At 54.9% G+C, this 25,626-nt stretch overlaps 7 protein-coding genes across 7 annotated transcripts; 3 read left to right on the forward strand and 4 right to left on the reverse strand.

Annotated features, from left to right (window-relative positions):
- Positions 1-203: 203 nt before the first annotated feature.
- On the forward strand, positions 204-995 carry CkaCkLH20_00336 (ureidoglycolate hydrolase; the record flags this gene model as incomplete). Its single annotated transcript, XM_038883056.1, has 1 exon — positions 204-995. One exon carries the CDS (start codon positions 204-206, stop codon positions 993-995), a length of 792 nt encoding a protein of 263 aa, XP_038751761.1.
- Positions 996-1,727: 732 nt separating this feature from the next.
- CkaCkLH20_00337 (DNA repair protein rad8) lies at positions 1,728-6,131 on the reverse strand (the record flags this gene model as incomplete). Its single annotated transcript, XM_038883057.1, has 1 exon — positions 1,728-6,131. The coding sequence occupies one exon, from the start codon at positions 6,129-6,131 to the stop codon at positions 1,728-1,730; it is 4,404 nt and encodes a 1,467-aa protein (XP_038751762.1).
- Positions 6,132-6,161: 30 nt separating this feature from the next.
- Positions 6,162-10,346, reverse strand: CkaCkLH20_00338 (uncharacterized protein; the record flags this gene model as incomplete). Its single annotated transcript, XM_038883058.1, has 2 exons — positions 6,162-8,322; positions 8,380-10,346. The coding sequence occupies 2 exons, from the start codon at positions 10,344-10,346 to the stop codon at positions 6,162-6,164; spliced, it is 4,128 nt and encodes a 1,375-aa protein (XP_038751763.1).
- Positions 10,347-12,890: 2,544 nt separating this feature from the next.
- CkaCkLH20_00339 (uncharacterized protein) lies at positions 12,891-14,051 on the forward strand (the record flags this gene model as incomplete). Its single annotated transcript, XM_038883059.1, has 3 exons — positions 12,891-13,010; positions 13,066-13,309; positions 13,444-14,051. 3 exons carry the CDS (start codon positions 12,891-12,893, stop codon positions 14,049-14,051), a joined length of 972 nt encoding a protein of 323 aa, XP_038751764.1.
- Positions 14,052-14,567: 516 nt separating this feature from the next.
- Positions 14,568-15,020, reverse strand: CkaCkLH20_00340 (putative 60S ribosomal protein L44; the record flags this gene model as incomplete). Its single annotated transcript, XM_038883060.1, has 3 exons — positions 14,568-14,607; positions 14,667-14,851; positions 14,949-15,020. 3 exons carry the CDS (start codon positions 15,018-15,020, stop codon positions 14,568-14,570), a joined length of 297 nt encoding a protein of 98 aa, XP_038751765.1.
- A 4,140-nt stretch (positions 15,021-19,160) lies between these two features.
- Positions 19,161-21,543, forward strand: CkaCkLH20_00341 (uncharacterized protein; the record flags this gene model as incomplete). The annotated part of the gene is made up of 2 exons (XM_038883061.1): positions 19,161-19,573; positions 19,626-21,543. The coding sequence occupies 2 exons, from the start codon at positions 19,161-19,163 to the stop codon at positions 21,541-21,543; spliced, it is 2,331 nt and encodes a 776-aa protein (XP_038751766.1).
- A 2,829-nt stretch (positions 21,544-24,372) lies between these two features.
- CkaCkLH20_00342 (pectate lyase) lies at positions 24,373-25,617 on the reverse strand (the record flags this gene model as incomplete). Its single annotated transcript, XM_038883062.1, has 3 exons — positions 24,373-24,944; positions 25,005-25,447; positions 25,535-25,617. The coding sequence occupies 3 exons, from the start codon at positions 25,615-25,617 to the stop codon at positions 24,373-24,375; spliced, it is 1,098 nt and encodes a 365-aa protein (XP_038751767.1).
- Positions 25,618-25,626: the final 9 nt, after the last annotated feature.

Genomic DNA, 25,626 nt, shown 5'->3' on the forward strand with positions numbered 1-25,626 from the left:
CAAAAACGGGCAGCAGCTCAATGCCACACAGCTCCGCCGAGCTCACCTCAGAAGCTCATGAAGCTCTCTCACTCACTCAAATCCAACCTCCGATCTCATCCTCACCAAACAGCCACCAAGCACGATCTCACCCTTAACTCACCTCATACCACCCCAATTGGAACCCGAAACACCCATATCTCGTTCTTCACACGACAGGAGCCATGCCAACCACGCTCACGACCCCTCTAACCCTCCTCATCCCCGCCGAACCCCTCACCGCGCACGCCTTCTCCCCCTTCGGCGACGTAATCGAGAACCCTCACCCGGACATCCGCCCCTCCGCCTCCCTCCCGCCGAACCTCTCCCACGCCGCCGTCTCCGCGAACCAGGGCACCGCGATCAAGTACCAGAACGTCTCCACCCCTCTCAACCTCTACCCGCAGGCCCCATCGAAGTCCGGCAAGCCCATCGTCAGCATCTTCTCCTGCGCCGCCCGCGCCCTCGAGCCCGCCGCCCCGCCGCCGACGCCGCCCATCTCAACCCTCCTGCCGTACACCTACGCGGGGCCCTCGTCCCGCGGTGGGCGCTTCCGCGTGGAGGTCCTCGAGCGTCACCCCTTCACCACGCAGACCTTCGTCCCCTTCGCGGCAGCCGGCGGGGTGGCGGGCGCGGCGTACCTGGTCATCGTGGCGCCGACGTTGCCGGAGACGGGAACCACAGAGAACCTGCCCGCCCCGCAGAGTGGAGGCCGCGGCCGCGGATTACCGGATCTGAAGGGGCTGAAGGCGTTCGTGGCGAGCCCCGGGCAGGCTGTGACGTATGGGGCCGGGACGTGGCATGCGCCGATGGTGGCACTGGGGCCGCAGGGAACGGCGATCGATTTTGTCGTGAACCAGTTCGCGAGCGGAGTTGGCGTCGAGGATTGCCAGGAAGTCGTGTTTGAGGCTGCGGGCGAGGGGGCCGGGATCGTGGTGCAGGTTCCGGAGAGGATGCCGGTTATTGCGAAGCTGTGAGGGGGGCAGTTTTGCTACTCGGGCGTCTTGAGGGTCACAGGGGAAGAGGAAGGCTGTAAGATGGCGGACGGGGATTTGAGTACTCATTTACGCATGTCTGGGGGTCTCTTTTGCTTTTGGATGTTTGATGGCTCGGTGGCGTCGGGGCTTGTCTCAGGGAAAACGGTGTTGCATAGAAATTACCGCCAGATTGATGATCATTCATGGGAGGTTCCAAGTTTACAACTTATTTGTGGCTGCGAAGTGAATGTTCTCGCGCGGCTGTGGCAGACAGGCGATCGCCCATCGGTGATATCTGCCACAGTGGGATTGAGGATCGTATCGCAGCACAGTCTCCTGAACCGAGGCACCAAAATACCGCTCACGAGATTCACAGGACAGACCACTGATGACTGCTTTTTTGACTTTTACTCTTCTGTTTGGTTTTTCTCGCCAACACTTCTTTCTTAAGAACATTTCCATATCCGAATCCGTGACACTCATACAATTCCGGCCTCCAAATCCTCAGCCCGATGATGTACTCAAACAGTATTGACAAAGACCCAATTCCATCCGGCCAGCCATTCCAAATCTCAACCCTCTCTCCAATTCCTGTGGGCGCGAATCCCAACACTCGACTTTCTCAACGGTTCGATGCTCGTAATGGCTTCAATTTGTGCTGAGCAATGTCTCTCATCGATTCCCTTCTCGTAGTCTCACTGGAGGCCAACCCCCCAATAGCGCAATCGTCCGCTAATAATCAAACTCGTCAAACTCGACAGAACCGAGAAGCCTATAAGACACGGTGCGATCCAAGGCAGGACGGAAAGCCGAAGGGTAGTTGTCGTGAGGAGTCATCTGCGCAGGAAGCGGGAGGTGAACACGATCATCCGCGCCGGCGTTGCAGATCTTTTCCCCGTGCTTCCTGTTGATGATGTCGAACTCTATCGTCTCCCTGGTGATGAAGTGGTAGACGTACACAGGCTTGGTCTGGCCCTGTCGAATAGCTCTTCCCTTGGCTTGACGAACATACATCTCGTAGTTGTCCTTGTCGGTGGACAGAGCACCCGCGAACATGATGTGGTTCGCCTCAGTCAGGTTCGTCCCAGCTGATTCCGAAGACATGAGGCTTTGGATCAACACCGCAGTTCCTTGGTGAGATTTGAAGTTCTCGATGGTCTTGGAGTCTTGGCTGCTGCCATCTGTCATGTAGACACCGTATTCGTTCCTCTCTTTGAAGAACTTGGCCATGTCGTTCTTAATGGACTTGTAAGTCGCAAACACCAGGACTTTCTCCCCTCGCTGAAGAGCAGCTTCCGTGATGCTGCAGTGGATTTCCCAAATCTTCTCACTAGGCTCCTTCGAAAGCTCCGCCAATGTAGATTTGACGCTGGGAGGAATGATCCTAGCAGCAGAGATGAAAGTGCCGCGGGACACGCAAGCACAGCTGGGTCGAGCAGGGCATAAAAGGACCTCGGATGAGCTGTAATCTGCATGGCAAGACTCACAGAGCGTATGGCCACAGGCGGCTGAAAGATACACGAGGCCTGGGGCGGATACGTGACACTTGTCGCACAGCTTTGCCCAGCACTGCAAGCCAGCGGAGTTTCCTGCCATCATGTTGGAGGCTTTGGAAGCGAATCGGAACCTTCTGTAAGCCTCCAGCGTAACCTTGATGCCAGCCTGAATGCTTTGAATGATCATGATGAAGTAGTTGAGAGTGGCATCAAGATCCTTGCCACGAGCGCTCTCGAGGGTACCCTTAGCTGGGAGCCGGGATGGAAGCTGGACACCGAATTCGAAGTCGTGTTTGCTGGCTCTGCCAGCCACATATCTCTCGATACGGGCTGACATTTCTTCTTCTCTCAAAGATCCCTTCAGGCCAATGGCGTCGGCCATGAGCTTGAAGTTGTCGGCTTCTTGGGTCATGCGCAGCTTGCCTAGCTTGCGGGTGAGATCGTCTGTGTTGGAATTGGAAACATCATCATCTTCATCACCAAGATGATGCGACAGGTCCTTCAACTCTTCGGCGTCGATGGAGTCCTTTTCCGGGTTTACCGCCCACCAGTGGAACCTGTCATACCTTCCGGGTCCACCCTTCTGTCTCTGCCAGTTTGCAAAGTCCCATGAGACGTTGGAGAGGTCGCCCTGATGTGTGTTTCCGTCGAGACCCATGTGAGGCTTGTTAAGGATGAAGTTCTTGACGATGTTCATGCACTCCATATCGCCAAATGCTTTGCCATCGTGGCTCGCGAACATTGCGATGATGTCTCGCATGTGGGCCTTGTAGTCGTTTTCCTTCTCCTGGCGACTCAGCGTGCGTTCCGTCCTGTCCGCATCAATGACGTTCGCCAGATACATCATCAGATCGAACTGTGATGACAGGATTGTTGAACATCGCTTGAAGTACACAATGGACTGCTTCACCAGTCCTTCATGGATCCTGCTCCCCGTAAGAGGATAGTCTGGGTGAATCCAGCCTACCTCCTCCATCAGGTCTCGGATGCAGGACGCAGACGCAGATGAGAGAATCAGCAATGTATCGATGGCCTCCGAAAAGGATGATCTGCCAGCTCCCTTGACCTGTGTTCCCAAAATGCCCGCATTCTTCTCGCGTTCCTTGAGACGTTGAACGAATTGCTCAAGGTACCCGGGCAGCTCCTTCACATTCCACTTGGCATCTTGGAGAGATTGCTGGACGACGATGTATATCAGCTGTTCGTGACGAGTCGGATTGACGAGAACTATGATCACTTTTGTGGGAATCTCGTCTAGACATGTCCGGTTCTTCCTGACGAATTGCACGACAAAGCGTTGTCCTTGATGGTGGCGCTCAAGAGCAAGTTGCGCAGAGTTGGGGTCGCGGTAGCTCAAGAAATCTTCGCTTTTAACCAATGTGGGTGGGTTCGGTCCAGTCGTGATATATGGAAAGTAGCCTGGTGTGGGAGCAGCGCGAGCCACATGAGTGTTCAACAATGTAGCGGTGTCGCAGAGCTGCCCGAGAGTGCCGACTGGGGACGTTCCCGAGAGTACCCATTTTGAGAAGGCGATAACATACTGAAGGAAAGCTGCGACGTTTAAGTTCTCATAAGAGAACTCATCGTAGACCACACGATGGTACGAGTACATCTCCAGCAACTGCCCCTTCTTGAAGAGATCAAGGACATTGACCCCGCTGTCATGGACTTTGACAACCTTTTCGTCCAATTTGCCTTTCCCCTTGGTTTTTTCTTTGGATAAGGGCTCTGTGGCCGTCTCTTGGCTCTTCCGGCTACTGGGCCCAACTTGGTTGAATGATTCCTGCTTTGCCCAGTTTCTGGCATCAAGGCGGACGGCCTTGAGTCGCGCATGGAGGTCATTGTTGCTCGCGCTTTCGGGAGCGCCAAAATCAAAACCGCTTTTCCTCAAGGTGCTTGTGGCTTCGGAATACCAGTCAAGAAAGTGTCGACCCTTTGCTCCTGCCTTCTTGTATTCGAGCGCCGGAAGCTCCGCAGCGGCGGCTAGGGTATCAAGCCGCTTGTCGTTGGCGATGAGAGATCCGCTGACTATGATGATGTCTGCGGCGCGCATTTTCGTAGGCTGAACGTCAGCAAACTTGCGGACAATGAGGACCTTGCGGCGACGTCCAAGGAACCTGGCTGCTTCAGCGGCCCACTGGGATACGATCTGAGACGGAACGATGATCAAGGTCGCCTTGATGTGGATCAGACGATCTCCCTGAAGCCACTGCCGACGCTGTTGAAATGATGCGGCCATAGCTTGGTCGTTTGCCAAAGTGTGGTCAATGAGAGCCAGTGTCACCACAGTCTTGCCATATCCAACATCGTGAGCAAGAACACCCCCGCGAGCTTCATTCTTCACCTGTGCAATCCCGTGAATGCGTAAATTGACGGAAGGAAGGATGCTCTCGTCAAACTCCATCTCGATGAATGCTTCGTCGCCCGACTCGCGCCGTAACATCCAGTTGACGGCTGCTACTTGATCGTCTCTCAGCCTTTTGCCCATGTCGCGAAAGCTGGGGGGTTGTTGAGCAGTAGTCAGAACTTCATTTGACGTAGACATCAGACTCTCATGGAATGGTGCAAGCTCCTTGAGACTCGGATCTTGGAAGGTGAATTGGACCTTGAAGTTACCAAGTCCATCCTTGGATCTGACGAAGTTGGACATGTCGTTGTTGTCTCTTGGAATGTAGCCGAGCGCACGATGAATGAGCGAGATTGGGTTCATCGATATCCGCATGCTTAGCAGAGAGAAGTCAGGCTGGCCTCTGAAGCAATTTTGGAGCCACGCGTCGACTTTGAACGGGGGCTGGCGACTGTCCTCGCTTTGAACAATTCTAGCAGCCACATCTGCGTCCTCGATCTTGAACAGCGTTCCATCTTCGTCCCAGACGTGGTGAATCTTGGGCTTCTGGACTGGGCAAGAAGCGCACTGCTGGCCTGTCATGAGCTGGACGTTCTCAACGGAAAACGTATCGCTTTCTTCGCTGCGAATCTTGTTGATTGCGAATGAAATCAGTTCCAGAGCATCTTTGACGTGATGTTCCGGCACGGGGACCCAAGGCTCCTCTGTTGATGTCACAGTTGCACTCCACTGGACCGGGAGAGACGAGACGGGGTGATACATGTCCTTCGCATTGCACCGGACGATGATACTCGGTGTAGCTGATTGGCATGAGAGGGCACCCAAAGTCGACTGATCAAGCTTGCGAAGCCGACTATGGAACTGGACGGTTCGCGCAGCGGCTTGAATCTCGACGCCAGGATACGGACGTACCCACACGCCAGGAATTGTCGCCGCGATTTCCCGAGCCGTAGGGTTGTTCTCTTGACAGAAGTGGGTGTAGTCAGGGTGGAAAGACAGAAGGATGTTCCTCTTCTGGCCGGGTTCGAGTTTGCGGGGGTCGTCTGTCAGCACCCATCGATCGTCTTCTGTGCTGCTCACAGGTTCGGTGTGCTTCATATGGTAGATGCGACGGGATTGCTCTCTCCTCCGAACGTACAGAAGGCCAAAAGGCGTGGCGCACTTGTCCGAAAAGTCGAAGACACCCTCAACGTGCGGGACAATGGCAGCTCTCAGATCAGAGCGACCTTGTACGCCCAAAAGGGACTGAGCAAAGGCGTCGGCACGACCTGGAATCGGTTCTTGGCGCAACAGAACTTCAATACTTCCTTGAGCGAAGATCTCCTAGTCGTTCGCGGTCGGGATGAATGAAGGTGCATCGGTGAGAGTGGCTCGCATCAGCGGCTGCTCCAGATCGTAGCCCAGATTATTGAGGAGATATCTGGGGTCCGTGATCTCACAACTGGCGTTCTTGTCGAAAAATGCACCTCGCAGGTACACGTTCCATGTGACAGAGGCGTGAGTAGCAACAATGAGGATGCGGGACTTGGCGGACTCGTAGGTGATGGTGAGATCATCCCGGAAATTGACGTCTGTCTGGAAATACTCGACTCCGCCGGCGCAGGTGCGAATAGCACTTTTGAGCGCATCCTGGTGGCTCTGGAACCCGTTGCCGAGAACTTTTTCGCACAGACGAACATCTCCATCGTCCCCCAAACTGATCTCGAGCGTGCCGGGAAGCCTAGCGACTGTGTCTCGGTATGCTCCCCGCCTATCGTTGGAGAGAACGTTGATGGGTCGGTCCATGTCGAAATTGTGCTCTGGATTGCCGATGCAGGAGATGCAGCGAATCTCAGCGCAATAGTCGCACATGTAATATTCGCCAATGTTCTTGTGCTTGCGATAAGTATCGCAGAGGCAGTATCGACGACCTTCTTGGCAAAGCATGCGAAGCAACCAGACCGGAGGGTCGCTGCCGTCGACCTCGGCAAGCCTCCAGTCCGGACCCTCTGCCAACTCCAGCGAACTAGACGCGGTCGCCATTGTTGTAGAGCTGACGGCGTTGTTGGTGGCAGATTCGTTTTTCGAAAGGCAGGAGTTGTTGTTGGAAGAAGGATTTCCAGCGGGAAGGGCAGGCGCGGTTGCAAAAGAAGTCGAGGCAGGTCCCGGCCCCACTTCTCTGGCGAAGCCAAGGCGAGGTGCGCCGCTGTCCATGTCGACGTCCACGTCGCTCGCTTTTCTCAAGCCGTCAAAGAAGGGGTTGTCAGGGTCCTCAACAAACTTGCGCTCGAAGATGAGGGCAGACAGGGTTCCAGCACCAACAACTGTCGTGGTCATCGCGTTGCCTGCCAAGCTTTTCAGCTGCACCTCCGACTCTCTCGACGACTTCATGCGATCGATGGGAATCCCTTGTAAAGCCAGACCCTCCAAACCCAAAATTGGCCGACCCTGAATGGAGAGGAAAAGATCCGCGTTGGGCAAAATGCACGGCAGCGCTCCGAGCGAATCCCGCTGTCTCTGAACATTCTGGCCGATGTCGTAAACGATAGCTTTGTGGGAAATGTCGACGCCTTTCTGGAAGCCTTTCAGGCAGTTGATGTCTACCAGATCTTGCATGCGTCCCGTAAGCCAATTTCTGATGTAACCTATCCAGGAATCCTCGCGCGGCCGGACGATGCCGCGAGCGTCGAGCTGGGTAAACGGATTGCCGTCGCCGAGGCCGTACTTCCGACGAGCAGTGCGGTGCTCCATCATGCAAGCAACCGCCTCGACATCTCTCTTCGGTCTGTTGTGAGCCTTGAGCTCCAGCATATACCTACCCTGGAGAATTTGGGGATCGGACGGCTGCAACAGGAACTTCTGCAAATTGGGTGGTTGTTCGAACCATTTTTGGCTCATGGTCTTTTCCCATTCACGAACGATACCATTCGCCTTCTCGCCGTAACGTCGGCGGTCGACAGCGATGAGATATATCCTCTGACGTGTCTGCGGCATGAGGTACCATTTGGCATCGACCTTGGCAAACCTGGTGTCGTACCCAATCTTGGCGTAGTAAAATCGGAACTGGTTCCAAGGAGCGCTGACAACGTTCTCCAGGATCATGATCTTGGGTCGATTTTGACGGATATACTGGAGGATCGACACAAACGTTTTCGTAGACTCGTGCTCGTCACGGAGGTTGTTCGTAAGATCGTTGAGTTGGGCCAAAAACTCCTCATCATCCTGGAGAGCAACCACTGGTTCTCCGTCGTATTGGGGAGCGCCAACTGGTTCTTCTTCATCGTCATGAAGAGCTGTAGCTGGATCTTCTTCATTGTCCTGTAAAGCAACAGTTGGATCTCGTCCTTTTTCTCCCGTGACTTTACTGCCCAGTTTGCTCATGCCCGAGGCTTCCTTTCTTTGAAGCTTCTTCTTGTTCAGCACGGAGAAGTCGACGCAGGAGCTGCCAGCAACAAGGATATCGATATCCTTGGGAATCGGTTCCATGGCCCCAGACACCGTCATACTGCGATATGGTCAGCCACTTCATTATGGTTGTTTAGAATTCAATCATAAAACTCACGCTTCGGTGGCACCGGGCATGCCAAAATCGTTGACGTTCCTGTAGATATGCCCCGTGGGACGAGCGTTCCTGTTGATGAATGCCTGCTTGAACGGCTCAATCTCAACACTGAACTTGTGCTCAAACTGGAGCGTGTTTGAGAGGCCGGCGGCAACAAGTGCGTCCTGGAATTCCTGCAGAGCCATAATCGGCCCATCTGTACCGGAACACATCGTGCCGATCGTGAACTTCACGCCACCGTTCCCCAAAACATCCCGGAGACCCATGCCCAACGCCTTGTCAAGAATGATGGAGAATGCATCGCGCGGTCGATTGACCGACCTGTGGTCCCTGATCTCGCCTGGGAGGAGCCTGGGGAGGATGGGAGGAATCGCGGGGAAGTGCCTCAATCCGCCATTAATGGCTTCATACAAAGCGCCGTTCACCCCCATAAAGGTTTGAATAGAGTGTGAGTCGGCATCCAGAGTGATGGGGGGCAAGGGGTCCATCTCGTCTCGTGTGTTGATGTCAGGACGGAGATGTGAGGGACGCTCGGGATTGTTCTGTGGGATCGTGCCTCCTGGCTGAGCGGCCAACGCAAAGCCATCGCCAGCGGGCGACGGTTGAGATTGGTTATCAATGAGCCCATTACGCTGTTCGAGTTGACGAATCAACTTGTCGATGTCGTCAGGACTCATATCGCCGAGATCGATGTTGTCGAGATTGGTGCCGCCGAGATTGGTGCCGACAAGGTCTAGGTAGGACGAGACGTCTTCGCCAGGCCCAGGCTGCACGAACAACTTCGAATCACCGTCGTCGGAGGCTTCGTTAGTGTCCATTCCGAACATATTCTGGTCTTCCGTTACGCTACCATCGACGTGTTGAGGCTGATTGTTCGTGGCTTGGTATTGCTCACCAGCCGAGTCCCCGGAGACTTGACCATGGGAACCAGTGTACGTCTGGTGCGGTTGAGAATGATATTCTGTGACGTTCGTCGATGGAAAAGCTATGTTGGGCTGCAGCGGCATGGGGGAAGATGGAAAGAACGACAATGGCTGAGACATCTCTGTAGCCGGGTCAAATCCCAGAGTAGGGTCTGGTCCCAGCGCGCTTGAAGGTCGGTGTAACGAATTGTGCTGTTGCCAAGTCTCGGAGTGTAACTCCCGGTCGGGAGTACTCAAGTCACTTGGGTTGACGGTGAAGCCAGACTCGTTGTTCATGTGTTGTTGAGTGTTGTCGAAGGAGGAGCTGCCGGCAAGGGGATACCCGCTTTGATTGAAATTCTGCGACTGCAAGCTGTGTGTATTGTAAATCTGCGAGCCATAGTCGTTGACATGGAAGTTGTTTGGGTTTGAATGAGGCTGCTGAGCGTTGTTAAAGTTGAAGTTTTGCTGGCCACCTCCGTACATAGGAGCATGTGCTTGAACATTGTGATACTGCATGTCCATTGCAAAGTTGCGGTGTCCATTTCCAGGTGCAGAGCCATGTCCTAGACCTTGAAAGTGCTGCTGGTTGGCGAAAATGTGCCGGCTATCTCCAGACATAGAGGCGTTTCCTGGACCACCCTGAAACTGCTGGTGGCCGATGAGGTTGTGCTCAGATTGAACAGGTACGGAGCCAACTCCTGAACCGACGTAGAAGTGCCCATCGTCGGCGAAATTGTGTTGAGCATTTCCAGGTATGGAGTCAGTTTCTGGATGACCGTGGAACTGCTGATGGCCGCCGAAGTTGTGATGAACGTCTCCGCTAGAGTCGTCTCCAGGATCACCGTGAAGCTGCTGCTGGTTGGCGAAGTCATACTGGTCATTTCCAGGTACGGAGCCAGTTCCTGAACCATCTTGGATTTGCTGATCGTTGGCCAAGTAGTGCTGGTCGTTTCCGGCCTGCTGATCATCAAGGTTGAAGCTGATCTGCTGCGGAAAGTTTTCCCAAAACTGGTCATCGCCAGGCTGGTCGCCCTCGTCTGCCATCTTGATGCGAACCCACAAGTTGAGAATATGATGATTGAGGAGGCGAGTCGATGGAAACCGGAGATAGAGAGAGGGCAAAGGGGGGTAGATGAGCGGTGGAATGCGAGAGAATGGTGGAAAGAGGGTAAACCGAGGCTTCTCGAATCGAAGAAAACAAAGCCGTCCACAGACTGCAAAGAGCTGATGATCTTTGTGGTACTGGTGATCAATAACAATGGTGGATAGAGCAAAGTTCTGGTTCTGTGAAGGTGGTGATGGAAGAAGTGTGAGAATTTTTGAGGGTAGGAGGGGGGAATATTAATCTAGCTGTTTAATTTTTCATCAACCTGGTTTGTGGGCAGCTCTCGTTGCTTATGTCGTCCTGATTGCCCTCGCCCTGAGGTCTTTAGAGCGGAGAAGATTGGGTGGTCACCAGGACGAGGGAAGGTTCCGGACTCCTGTGACGAGGGGTCATGAGTGTGTGAAGGGCGGGAGCCAACAACTTGCCTTGGGAAGGTGAAGAGTCCCCTTTGGACCCGCCTCAACAGCGAGAAATGCCTTGCCACTTGAGCAAACATGCCTGAGATAGCCTGAATGTGTGCTCTGGTTGGAGGAGAACCATCATGGAGGGCGAGAGCCACCAGAGGAATCAGTTCACATGGGTATTCACTACAATTTGTTGTCCCTTCTGCCCTTGAAGAGAAGGCTGAGATTGAGTCTGACTTGAACAGAGAAAAGCTCAGAAGACTAGGCAACCACTGCTATTCCAAAGACTCTATCCCTATTGACTGGGAGGCAAAGGTTGAGATGTATTGCCACTTGGCAGCATGGACTCCGGAAGACTCCAGTCATGAGCAAGTTGAAAAAGCTGCATGCAACTCAATAAATGCTCAGCATGCACCAACTTCAGGAAACAGAGAGCACAAGAGCTTCATCAAGGTTTGAAGCTGAGTATTTGGTTTTAATGGTTGCCTTCCTTGATTCAATGAAGAAAGGCAATGCTTTGAGTTTCAGGGGTAAAGGGGAACAAAATCAGGCTTCCTGCTTTGTTTTTACCACTTGGTAAGCAAGACATCTCCTCCTTTCTGGAGGGTCCCTTGTGTATAAGTCAATCTATTCGCCCATTCTATAAGTCGCCACTCAGAGGTTCGAAGCCCATATGGCGGGGAAGTGGGTAATAGTAATGACTTTACAAATCGCGGATCAACTTTTCTACCACTCGTCTCTCTGGGTTGGAGTGCCCTGATCACAAAGCTTACTACTTGCCCCTATGTCGTTGTTTCTGAGCCAGATACATCGTCGAGAAACTCCAACAACAGAACCCATTGCCAATTCTGTGTTCAGATCTTGAGCCAGTGAGGAACACTCTGCCAATGCAAAAAGGAGCCCAGGCCAAGCACGTCTATCGACAAGAAGAAGAAAAAGAGGAGAAACGAGAGTAAGCAACAGTAAGCATGACTATTGACTTCCTTGATAGAAGATCGCGTGACTTGGAGGTAAGAAAGTAGTGACATTGTGCCACTGGGAACGACAGACCTGCCTCCATCACGGGCACTGAGCAAGCGTCAATTCCGATGACGTATAGCCGCTTGGATCCGGTCATCGTGGAATCTAAGCGCACGCGCACGAAAACAACATAAAGCACATCTTCTAGAATATCTGGCCCAAGGGAACGGAAAACCGAGATCGAGGAGGTCAAAACGTAAGGACGCGTGTCCCAGTTCAAGCATAACAATCGACAAGCCAGTTAAATACCAGCAAATTCGTTCCTACGAACCCTCCTCCAGAAAGCTTCGGCAGACGCTGGAGACAACCGGTGGCAGACGCATGAAGGTTTTCTAGAACGTGATGCTACCGTCAAAAAGTAAAATATCTGGCGATGTACCCGCGCGCACATACCTAGGTTGCTTGACGTGCTCGACTTCCGCGCAAAAAGAAAAGCTCGCCCGGCCGGGGGGTTCGGACCAGCAGGACGCGTGTCCTTCTCATCTCGTGTCTCCAGCCCCGCGCTTTTTTTGGGTTGACATTTTGATGCCCGCGCTCCCGGTGGAACCGATGAAAAAGAAAGAGGCTCAAAGAGCGATGAGATCCGTCCAATGATGCGCCGGACATCTTGGAGGTGGGAGAGCTGAAGTCAAAACAGAGCAGTTCGTCTCTGGGGCAGACGACCCGATTGGCGGGGCCTTGGCGGGACCTTCTGGAGTCTCCGAATCAGGAAGTTCCACCACCGATCGTGGGCGTCGTCTTAGTCAGCAGTCTCCCGTCCAATTTGGGTATTCCCGAGGTGGTGTGCTGGTCTGGACCTCAGAGACGAGATGCAGCTGGGAGGAGTTCGCCTGCACTTGTGATTGGTCAAGACAACAACGGCTTTCAGCTGCTTGATCTCGTTGAGATTCTTCGTATCGTATTGACATTGCGCCCTTTGAGATTGATATTCTGCTCATTAGTCACCTCTTTCATTCCGGGCCTCCCGCTTCAAACCTGCCATTTGTTTCTGATACCTGATGAGAACGCGCATTCCTTTGCCCTGAAGCTGCAAATTTGGCTTCTCGGTAAGACACATCTCACCACCCAACGGCCAAGATGGGTTCCCAACTGGTATCGACCGATGCCAAGAACAAGCTGGAAGATTTGTCGGGCATCAAGATCTTGCCTGGCGAAAACCCTTACCAAGCACTGATCAACGCCTGCGGAAATGATCCTGTAAGGTTTCTTGACCTCTGATGAGACGAGCCTGTGTCCTGATACGTAATTTCAGGCAGAAATCCAAGCCTTGTATCATGCTCATAGAACGAAAAGAAACGGCCAGCAGAGGGAGAAGTTCCTGAGTCCTGATTACAAGGAGCTCATCATCGACCCTTTTCTTCTAAGACTGGAGAACCCTCAGATGGAGCCCGGTTTCACGGATTACAGAAACTGCTTCGTCTTCTGGGCTCGCCCGCCGGATCATATCGTGAGGCTGGCGGCTCATCTGCAGGCATTACTGAAGAAAGTCGCCCCGAGTGAGTAATTTCAGCTCAATGTTTGTGGCCGTAACCGTTGTCAACTGGCAAGCTGGTCCATCAGACGACAGCACAGAGCAGTCGACGTGACGTCTCAATTCCCAGGTATCAAAGCAGAGCTGACGCAATACCAGGCATCTGGCTCATGCCCCAGCACAGAATGCACCTCACGACCCTCGAAGTCACACACTCCAAAACCCCGCAAGAGATAGCCGCCCTCACCGACACCATGCGCTCCGCGATCCCCTACGTCACCGACTACACCTACACCCACCGCGCCCGCCTCGTCAAGCCCATGATCTCGCACGACCTCTCCGCCTTCGCCGTGTCCTTCCTCCCGGCCTCCGGCGAGGCCCCCACCAGCCCGCCGCCGGCACTCACCGCCCTGCAGAAGGGCGTCGTCGAGGGCGACGCCTACACGTACCACCACCTCCGCCGCGACGTTTTTGATTTGGCCCAGTCCACGGGTGTGCAGATCGAGAGCCGGTACCAGGTCCCCAGCGCGCATGTGACCTTGGGCAGGTTCCTGGGCGAGGACGACCACGCAACGCCCGAGGCGCGGAGGCGGTGGGTTGAAGCTATTGATGAGATTAATGCTTGGCTTGAGAAGGAGGTTTGGGATCGGGAGGGAGGTGAGTGGTGTGGCGAATGGCTGGTCGGGCAGGAGAGGGGCTTGGATGCGAGGAACGGGACATTGTGGTATGGCGGTGGCAGGACGATCAAGGTTGGAGAGGGATTCTAGGGACGACGACGAAAAGCGACACATAGAAGTGGTAGACGATGCGTGCTATACATAGGCACACGAGGCAGTGCTCACGAGAAAAGACATCTCCTCATAGACTCATGTATTTCATTGACCGGCTGAGCCTTCGTAAAGCGCATCTATCCTTTTAGCGACCACGTCTGGGGAAGCGAAGACGCGTCTCGGCAACAACAGTAGCCATCCCACATCAGGTTCCGAATTGACAACCCTCAGGACACCCCGCCAGCCGAGCTTCCCATCCTTTTTCTTGTCACTCGTAATAAGCCTCCAGGCGCGCGCGCGCGCAGACAGCGCAAACAGACAGCGAGGGTCTATCTTGAACTGGTCTTGGTTTTTTTTGTCTTTCCGTTCGCAAGCAAGGGCTTTTATTTGTTCCCTATGTAGTGTTCCTCAATTGAGAACTGGTAACCCTCTTCGCCATTGTTCCAGCCTGATGATGATCCGTATGCCGTTAAAGGAAGCCATAAAAGTCGGTCGACCGTAAACACAATGCGTTTAGAAAACCAGAGCAGCACCCTTCGTCTTCTTGTCACCACTGTAGACATTGTTAGCATTCTCGAGGCGTCGTCGAGGGGAGAGCCGGGGAGGACGTACCCGAGCTCGAAGTGCTTGCAGCGCTTGAGGGCGAGCTGCAGCTTGGTCTTGCACTTGACGCACTCCAACCGCAGGACGACCTTCTTGGTGGTCTTAGCCTTCTTGTGGAAGACAGGCTTGGTCTGACCACCGTAACCGGACTGCTTTCGGTCGTAACGTCTCTTTCCCTGCGCGAACAGCGAGGCCTGTGGGAGAAGATGTTTAGTACGCCGGGTCCGATGGTTGTTCGTGGGAGGGCTCGCTGGCGAGTTCGTCGTCGGCGCGCTTCGTGTGTGAACATACCTTTCCGGCCTTGTACTGGGTGACCTTGTGCTGGGTGTGCTTGCGGCACTCCTTGCCCTTGCAGTAGGTCATACGCGTCTTGGGAATGTTCACTGCAGATTTCCCGAGTCAGCCAGCCGTTCCTTCAGAGCCCGTTTCTCAAGATTCTCCCATGGTCGCAGCCGGATCAATTCCCCTGAAGCCCTTCGTGATGCGCTGTTATGATGGCGGTGTTGCCCGGTCGTCGTAGATCGATTTCCCCTCGTGGCCCAAATTTTGTCGAGTGCGCATCGTCATCGAGCGGCGGCGGTGTCGCGGTTGGTCGGGAGTCGATAGTAATTCCTCCTCTTCCAAAATCGTATCCGGCTGCTGCACCACGCTGAGAAAATGAAATGATTCCACGCGTTACTCACCCATCTTGGCGGCTGTTTGGTCGATGTCGCTTGCCGGAGTGTCGTGACGATGAATTTGCTGGCGGGGAAGGTGTAAATTCGTCGTTTTGCTGAAATGGTCGCTTGTGGGCGCTAGGGCAGGACGGCGCTAGTGATTTTTCGGGACCGGGATGGCAGGTGTGGCTGGAGCAGGCCTCAGCCTCGTCCTCAGCCATCCGGGCTGTGTCATGTGACTAGGTTATGTCACGGCCTGGTGGGTCTCCAAGTTCGGTCTCGGTGAGCCGCTTCCACATTGTTCTCTTGTGCCTTCACCGTCGGATTTCCCCCACCCGGCTGGCAGCTGTGAGCCAGTGCCCATTCCCGTCATCATCAGCTCTGTCGTTGCAGTCAGACGGACTCTCCCTCGACGCCGATGACTAAGACACTAATGTATGGAATGGCCCTCCACGCCTGTCTGTGTCCGCTCTGCTGCTGGAGCTTCCGCTTCAGCTTCCATTTCGCTTCCGTTCTCGCCTCGCGTCTTTCTTTCAACCTTCTCGACCGCCGACCGTCATCTGGACCGTCCGTCCAAACACGAAACATACGCCGTTCAGATCTAGGGCGAGCGTGTTGATCTAAGTCGACAGTCGCGCGTCAGAATAGTGTTTCCGCGATAGACACGCAATCACTTGTTTCGCTCTCGCCCTATCTGGAAAGTCTCAACTCACTTTGCGACTCGGACGAGTCATGGCCGGAGGACAGACAACAGACCTCGAGCAGCAAGGACGGCTCCTGGCCTCTGCCTCTGCCCTTCCTTTCGCCCAACACCCTCACAGGCTGACCCTCTCGTCCTTTCGCCCAACAATCAGGTCCCCCCCAACCCTTCGTCTTCCCGCTCAACTCGTCCTCCCGCCCGAGGCTGGTCGCTGATTTCAGCTGACAGACGATGTCATCGCACGATACCCCCGCTGTCAACCCGCACCCGGATGTCGGCACTGACGTCAATACCAGTCCAGCCATTATCATTCCAGCTTTGACCTTGTAAAGCCATTCAATTCGACGCCCAAAAGAGTCAGTCTCGAGCAAACTTAATCACTTAATTAGTGACGCGATCTGTTTATTTCGGTTCACGTGGGTGCCAAACGTCGCCTAGCATGACGCAGGTTGAGTGGTTATCCATTCCCAGACTTCGGAAATACCATCGTGCTATACCCAAGACCCCAAGGCTGATGCCGTCGTGGGCTCCCTGGCTCACGGGAAAAGGTTAGTTGATGAGGTTGTCTATCTCACGACGAACTCTTCGCTCAGGAGGAGCTCGGTTGACTGGACGCCACTGCGCCATCCATCGACGATGGCGTGCTCTAGACTCGACTAGCTTCGCCGGGAGCCCGTCACTTGGCCGTCATTGCCTTGCAAGCCGAAGAAACATCCACCAAGATCGTGGTTGACGGCCAGCTGACGGCGAGTGACGGCTTCGGGACATTTCGCGTCTAATCCATGGTGTATTTGCCAGAATCGCCGGCGCCAACGCCGACCCGTGGCCGACCTCACGAGCGACCGGTCTTTATGCCATTGCTTGGGGCGAATTTGCACCGTGGCTCGGATGGTGCTGGACTAGCAGCAGGCGCCAGCAAGGACAATAATCCGTCAGTGCTTCCGTTCCTTCGTGGAGAACGCGCACGGCACAGTCTTTTCCAGCACGGCAATATACGTTGGTTAAATGGAAAGGGTCCAGTGAACGGAAGCCAAGACAACACACACTAATCGGCGTGTCTACGGGATGAAACCTCTACGAAGTACGGGTAATGGAAGCAAAAGCTTTGGTGCAGACGACGGGATCAGATTGATCTGGCGGCCCAGCAGACCAAGTCACGCACACCAGCCCATTCGCCCAGGTCCAAAGTGACCGGATGAAATAAGAAGCAGATTGAAGCATACACCCGACTGGAAGTACGCCCGTCCTGCTTGAGCCCAAAGCTAAAGTGCCGGAGGGCAGACTTTGAGTGGGTGAGAGAGTGTTCGGCTCACCGTCAGATGGCCTTCCGGTGGCGGGCCATTACGACGACGTGCCAAAATGGCACGAAAGATGGGATTTTTAGATTCGGGCATACTCGTGTAGAGGGCGTCGACACGAGACGCAAGCTGATCGCAAATGGACCATGAGCTTCCCTATTTGTCGTCCTGAGCTGCGTCGTGCGAACCACTACCAAACCCGAGCCGCAACAGGAACCGCTTCCAAAACGCTCCAGGAGCATCAGCAACACGCGCGTGTGGCGCGGTCAGAAGAAACGGAATCCAGGTCCCAGACCGTAGTGCGAGATGTCAGCGTCCCAGAATTCCAGGTACTAGACTCTGCTAGTGCGAGTGTCTTGACTCCAGAAGTCCAGGAACCCGAGTGACTAGCGCAAGTGTCTAGATCACACAGGTCACGGAAGTCTAAGATATTGCCTTAGTTTGTATGCGGGACGAGTCCCATAGGATTATTAGTCCAGCATATTGCGGAATGGAATGAACCAGGGCTGCAGCAGACGAACCACGAGCGTCCCTGCGCCGGTATTTCCCCCCCTCCAAGTCCCAAGTCCCAAGTGCTAGGTAAATTCCCAAAGTCCAGGGCCAACCTCTTTCTTTTCGTCCTTCTCCCCTTGACAAATCGCACCAAGTCTCGCAACGTGGGTTGAGCTTGGCATGAAACGTCGCCCAGCGCCGCAACGTCGACGGTTTCAGATGCACCAACTCCCGTGCGCTTAAACCACGTTCCTTGCATGTCCACACCTTAATCGACAGCCCCGATTCACGTCCCAGTTGCTAAAGAAAGCAACCGGTTACAACCACCTCCCCTGATTGCGACCTTGTGGTTTTCTGGGCGAGCCTGATCTACCAGGTGCGCATAAGCCAGCGCCCCACAGGGGACGCGCAACCTCTTCTCATCTTCTCGAGTTTCTCTTCCTCTTTTCACTACCAGCGAGCCGCTGATCCCATACGCTCTGATACAGCTCCGCGAAAGGCTCTCTTGCTCTGTGTTGCACATCCCATCCGTCTGGCTGGGTGTCCGGCCGCGACGGGGTCCCGAAGATCCAATTTGTGATCCCCAGAGTCTCCATTAGTTAATCTCGGGACCCGGAACGGGAACGGCATGGAGATGAGTAGTCCTCGTATCGTCTCAGTCATTACCAATCCGAATAATCAGGGGAAATGGAGGGTTGGCACACAACCCGGGCTGGGCTTATTTCCTGGATACGGGACCTGCCAAGCTACTTTCAATCCAAACGATACGATGATGGGCTTGGGTAGCTGGGGAAGGGATGGAAGAAGCACTCCGTCCGCTACAGCTTGAGGCTCGCTGTCCCCTGTCCCCGGCTTGGCGCCTCAAGGTCCGTCCTTGCTCGCTCCCCGCGACGTTGGTGGTAGCTGAGACAGACTGGCGTGGGAATGGTGGACAGTCAAGTCAGAGCCAAAGAGGCAAAGAGGCTCGGCAGTCCCCGAACCCTGGACATCCCAACTAGCACATCCTCCTTCACCTCTCCTCCGCAGATCAGCCCGGCCAAACACCCCTGCGCTGCCGACTGGTCGGTCCCATCTGCTCGCTCTGTTGCATGATATGTATGTGGCTTGTGTCTTCTCTACGTCCAACATCCTGTGCTGGGAGCTTGCCTGTTTGAAAACTAAGGTCTGAGCCGGCGTCTGGACAGTCGAGGCAAAAAACGTCACTTACACAGACCGTTCCTTTCTTTATAGCATTAACCTTTGCCATCCTCCTCCTTCCCAAAATTCCCTTGCGTTCGATTCTTTCTAGCCACACCAAGTTCCATCACCAGATGTTTTCGTGATACCCCAGATACCCAACTACCTCTCTCCGACGACCATGGAGCGAGCACACTCTCTTCTGACCAGCACCACCCGATCCATCAGCAGCACGCGATCCAGTACTCGCTCTTCTCGTTCGAATTCTCTGTACTTGAATAGCCCAGGGCAGGAGAAGGGGGAGTTCTTTCTCCCCGCACCATCCACGACGATTCACCAACCGAAGATCCGGGTGCGGGCGATACTGGGCCACTGCCTCTACCGGAGGGTCGTGATATGGACCGTCACCATCTCGTTACTGCTCGGGCTCGCGTACCTCAACACCCCGCTATACACACGCGATGGCAAGGTTCTCGGCGATGACTACAGGATAGGCGGGCTGGGCGGGCAGCCGAACAAGCTGGGAACCACAATCCCAAATGAGGAGATGCCAGAGGTCGACAGTTCCATGCCACCATGGCTCAAGTTCAAGCAGTGAGTGAGAACATCGCGCGGGTGGCGCTCAAACTTGACTAACACGTCAAAGCCTGAACGGATATTTCAACGGTCTGAAGTCGATCGTTCCTTTTGTAAACCATACGCCAGAGTACCCCAACGCTTCATTCCCGGCACCTGTAACAACGGTGCCAATCTACCATGATACCCCTCCGACTCCCACACCATATCTCTCGGCTCACCCGGACTACGAGTCTCGCCAGTACCTGAAGGATCACCAACCCGTAAAAGAGTGCTTCATCGACGATGACGACAAGATTCCCGTTCCCGACATTTACGCCTACGACGGCGTTCCCCAGAACCAGCCCGACCCGGCTATTGGATCCCACACCGTCCTCGGTCTGCGCAACGACATTTGCTTCGACCGCTTCGGGCGCTATGGCCCCTACGGACTCGGATATGACATCCGCGAGGGAGGCACCTCGCAAGGTATGGACACCGAACAGGAGGGCGCCGAGATCGTATGGTCCAAGACTGGTCGCATCAACTACAGCCGCGTCGACTGGGGTTCCGCCCAGGAACGATGCGTCGAGCGCAACAGTGGGCGCTTCCGCAACAGCACCAAAGACGTCGGCACTTCGTACGACGCCATCTACAGTGAGCCCGACGCCGCCGACAACGGCCTGAAGAAGGTTGATCGCATTGCTGTCGTCATTCGCACCTATGTCGGCTTCGAGTGGACGCAGCTCGCCATCATCAACTTCCGCGCCATGATTTCCGAGTTGTCACTCAAGTCGGGTGGTGAGTACACGGTTCATTTCCTCCTGCACGTTAAGGACAACGATGCGCCAATCTGGTCGGATCCCTCCGTCGTTCAGAAGATACTGGACGACAACGTGCCGACCGAGTTCCACTCCCTTTGCACTCTGTGGTCTGAGGCGGAGATGAAACTCTACTACCCGGGTCACTTTGCCGACGCCATCGAGAACCCCTCGAACGGCGATATCCACGGCGTCTATCGCAGCGCCCAGATGCCGCTCCAGGTTTTCGCCCTTCAGCATCCTGAGTACACTCACTTTTGGAACTGGGAAATGGATATGCGTTATATCGGCTCCTACTACGAACTCCTCGACCGCCTCGGCTCATGGGCACGCAGCCAGTCTCGCAACCTCCTCTGGGAACGATCATCCAAGTACTACATCCCTGCCGAGCACGGCTCCTGGGATGAATTTGCCAACGTCGTTGAGAAGGAACTCAACGCATCCGGTCGCCGCGCCATTCTCGGTCCCCAAATTTTCCCCGGCCGCATGTCCCTCAAGTCTGAAGAGGCAGGCCAGTCCGTCATGCCCCCGTCCTGCGGCCGCGGCGCCGACCCCGCAGAGTGCGGTGTCGGCGAGGATGCCGACCTCATCACCCTCAACCCCCTTTTTGACGCCGACGAGTCAGGCTGGGTGTTCGCCAAGGATGTTACCGGTTACGAGATGGTTTTCGCCCCGCCCCCGCGTCGCTGCGCTATCGTGACCGCTTCTCGCCTCTCCCGCCGCCTCCTCGCCGCCATGCACGAGGAAATGTGGAGGATGCACCACTCCATGTTCTCAGAGATGTTCCCGGCCTCCATGGCTCTGCACCACGGTTTCAAGGCCGCCTACGCCCCGCACCCCGTCTATCTCGATCGTGCATGGTACCCCTTCAACACCATTGAGAAGGCCTTCAACGGCGGCCGCGACGGTACGACGGGCGGCCACGGCAGCCCCTTCGACCTCAAGAACGAGCACAACCACAAAGGCACCAGCTGGTACTACAACTCCGAGTTCGCCGGCCTCCTATGGCGCCGGTGGTTGGGTTACGGCCAGATGGACGGCCGCGGCACCAACGGCGGCCGCGCCAACGAGGGCACCCTCCGCGGCGGCATGGAGGAGGAGTCGCACAAGGACAGCTCCGGCCGTCTCTGCATGCGCAGCATGCTCGTGCATCCCATCAAGTGGGAGAACCCGAGCGAGAGAAGCTGAGCTAGACGGGCGCGATAGGCGGGCATACGTGTTACTACGAAATTTTCTTCTGCATTGCATGCATATGGACGAAAGAGAAACAGGGTTTTTTTCGGGGGAGGCAAGGTTTCCCGTCACAGATGACGAGCAGACACCACCAGCAGCCAGCAAGAGCGATTTTCTGTACGAGAGTTTTGTGTGTCCTTTCAAAGTTTGTTTTCATTTCGGCCCGGAATTTTCTGTTTGCATTTACAACAAAACCCTAGAGTGTACATATCTACACGACAGCACGGATTGGAGGTTATACCAGCCGGGATCACGGTTCTTCACAAAGCATTACGTTTTTTTAACTCGGAAAGAGGTTCAGCTATCGCGGGTATCGAAGGTCACCACGCAGGGCGCGCGGGAACATTGGGACTATCGGGATTTCATTTCTGCTGTACATAGAGCGATTTTCTCCTCACACACAAAAATTCCTTTTGCTCATGGCACATCCGTCTCTCTCTCTCTCACTCTCTGTCTGTTTTTCAACACTACATTCACACAAAAGATGGGTGGGACGGACGAACCTTGCGTCGGCGTTTGGGGGCAAATTAACGAGATCGGATTATCGGGTTTGTTTTTAGCCTCATCGTTAAACAGGGACAAGCGAAAAGCCTAAATGTCAGAGACATATTGAAAGCGCAGAAGCACTATACATCGGACTTCTATATCGTGATGTTTTAAGGCCCGGGACTGACAACGAAGTTTCCGACTGAGAACACACGAGATTGGAATAGAAAGATCTCGAAATCTATCCGGGGAACAAGACACCATGCCTACTTGACAGGGCGGGAAAGCACGGCAGATGGCCAAGGCTTCATGTGTCCCGAGACGAGGTGTTCGTCGGAACCACCCCACGGCGTGATCGGACCTCTGGTATGGTCCTATCGCGCCCCGGATTTAGGGAACTCTGGTGTGTGGTCTGTCGAACCCGATGAGTTCGGGGCTTTTCGCCTCCCATGCACCCCATAGTGTCATTCTCTCTCTCCTCCCATCCCACCCGCCCACCGGCGTCAAGTCATGGCCTCGGGGAATGGCTCCACCTCCACTTCGACCGCGCCTTCCGCCGCCGCCGACACGGTCTTCCTCCCGTTTTTCTTCCCTCACGGCTGGTGGGACTAACCTTGAGCCCACGAGGTAAAACCGCAAACTCCGCCCAGCCCCGCGCGCGCATCTTTTGCCCCCAAATGATCGAGGGAACGGCGTGCAAGGCCACAGGGATGGGCCCCGGAAGGTTTTTATTTCGGCCGTCGCGATATTCCCGGGCCGAGCAGGCCTTGTCGTTATTTACCCGCGGACGGCGTCCGCGCGAGCCCGGGGTATGCTGTGATACCGCTGCGCTGTGTCGTTCCCGGGTTGTGGGCTATAACATCTGCCGTGAGACAATAGTGAAATCTGGACGGGTATAACACGCGTTCGAGGACGGATGGGGGAGGAGAAGGAGAGAGAGAGAGACATGGTCAGGCATGGATGAGACTTTGGGGGGGAAACGACAGCGGTCGGTGTCTCCGGACGAACTTGACGGGGAGGGGTAGGTTTTACCACGGCGTAAGCTGTCGGATTCGGGATGAGGTAAGCTTGTTGCGTGTGTCAGTTGGCAGCCAAAACTGACACATGGAACCTCCCCCTCTTCCTGTTCCCCGTCCTTCCCTCTTGTGCCAGAGAGATTAAGAGTCATGCTGCGCTTGGCAGTTTACCGGCCTTGTTTTACGGCAGTGACGGGACGGGATGGTATATTATACTTTTTCGTGGTTGTAAACACGAGATCGCACGAGGTTTGTCGAGTCGTATATTTCAAGCTTTTCACTATATGAAAGGCTTGATATCATTGAGTTTTTCGATTTTTTTTAGTGTTCATATGTCAGATATACCGGATTTCTTATTTCGTCCAAAGCCGCTGAGGATCAAGCTATTTTCGATGAACTCTGGCGTGTGCAAAAAGAAAGAATATCGCCACCGCTGTCCGAAGTTGAGAACGACTGCCAAGTGAGGGGAGGAAACAATTGAGTTTTGCTAAGGCAGATGGCATCATGCCTTGGCGAGATCTGGAACTTGAATTATTTTTGGGGAGGGTGTGAGGTTGAATCAGTGGACACTAACACGGGATGAGTTTGCTGGTGGATGATTCAGGGGAAGTGATGTAGGCGATACAGGTCAGGAACGAAGTTGATGCCAGCGGGGTTGTTGATTCTTTCCGGGCGAGGTGAGACATCGGAAGAGTACGTAGTTGATGATACCGGCGATTGGAGACGGCAGGTGGATTGGCCATCGGCGAGAGGCGGGTCTCAGTGGATATATCGGCGCCGGGTGGGTATCGGGGGTCGGGGCCGGTGTCTTGGACCGAGTCGCGGCCGCGTGCGATGCTATGTGGACGGGCTGGTCTGTTCGTTGAGGGGAACAGTCTTAAGCGCGAGTAATTTGATCTCAGAGGGGGCCTTTTACACTACAGAAGCCCCAGTGTGGTTAAGAACAATCAAAGGTAAGCCCCGCCAAGGGCAGCAACGTGAAGCTCGTGAATACATTTTGACCGATCGAGATGAAATACTCTGCGGCCAGGAAGAAAGCAGCACATGTCAACATTGGTGAGCGTAGTTGTCACCCAAGTCTCAAAGTCTATTAGAAGTACAACTGTATTCCAGCATGGCAACCAATCGAGTTGGGAACTGCTAAGATTTGCAATGGAGTGTTTGTTACACACCAAAATGATTCATAAGAAGGGAATGCGCACTGAATTCTATGTACAAGAAAGCTAGCTGTCGAGGCTCTAGAACTTTCCCATTTGAAGTCCACATGCTAACACTATCCAACTTAGCAAGTCTCGGTCAAGCCCGTGACGGTGCAGAACTCCCCGTCAGGACCGCTGCCAATCTTGGTCGGCTCCGCACCCGAAGAGTTGCCCTCGTACCGATCGCAGCTCTTGCCATCGCTATGACACGAGTTGGCAATCGCGCACGTGTCCTCGTAGTTGGTGTTGATGCCACACAGCACGCCGCCGTCGACAGCCACCACGTTCTCGATGACGATGTTCCGCGGCCCGCCGTTGTCCTTGCAGTTGCCGCAGTTGCGCACCAGCTTGCCAAAGTCCTCGACGTAGAAGTCCTTGATCGAGACTGTCCCGCGCCCGTTGAACTGCACCACCTTGTCCGAGGCCTTGAAGGCCCCGCCGCCGATGATGTTGGAGGTGCCCGAGGTCTGCTTCAGCGTGACGGCGTCCTCGCACACGTCCGAGTGCCACACGTTGATCAGCGTGCAGCTCCCCTTGCAGTGCACGCCCTCGGCCTGCCCGGGGCCGAGGATGACGTTGGACAGCGTCGCGCCGTCTTCGAGGATGAACATGGCGTCGTCTTCGCCCGTCTCCGTTTGTTCTTGGCAGACCGCGGCTGTCGAATGTCTCAGTCTGGATGCTTTGGCTTGGATGGTAGGTTTGGGGGTTTACTCACGGACACGGTCGTACAACTTCATCCCGCCGTCGAACTCTCCCGAGACGGGGATGGCGGCGTCCGTCTCGACGGTACCCGACGACTGGGGCAGGGTCTTGGTCACGCCGGACGGGGCGGCGATGGCCTCTTTCGTCTGAGTCGCGAGAGTCGTAGACGGCGCGGAGGCCGAGACCTCGGTTGTGGCTTCCTCTTCGTCCGAAGCCGTGGCCATGACGGCGGCGGCTTCGGAGGTGGAGACGGCCTCGGTGACGGAAGGAACGGGGGCCTCTTCAGCGGAGGATGGGGCCGCTGTGGATTCGGCAGACGAGACTTGCGGGGCGCTGGGTTCCGGAGCGGGCTCGGTGTCTTCGGAGTCGCCTCCGGCGATGCACTGGCTGTACCACTCATTATGAGAGACGCATGTAGAACCGGAGGGACAAGTGATCGGACCGGTCCAGCCTTGTCTGACAGAGCGAAGTTAGCTTTCATGGTCTTCTGGTAGGTAAATTGATGTTTTTGGGGGAGCCTCAGTATGGGGAGGTAGAACTCACCCGCCACACTGGCTGTAGATGCTCGCCTGGCAGACAGCAACAGCGCTCAGCGCCGACAAGGAGAGAATCGTCGAGGTCTTCATGGTTTCTGT

The sequence above is a fragment of the Colletotrichum karsti genome (assembly GCF_011947395.1).
Source record: "Colletotrichum karsti strain CkLH20 chromosome Unknown Scaffold1, whole genome shotgun sequence".
Lineage (NCBI taxonomy): Eukaryota > Fungi > Ascomycota > Sordariomycetes > Glomerellales > Glomerellaceae > Colletotrichum > Colletotrichum karsti.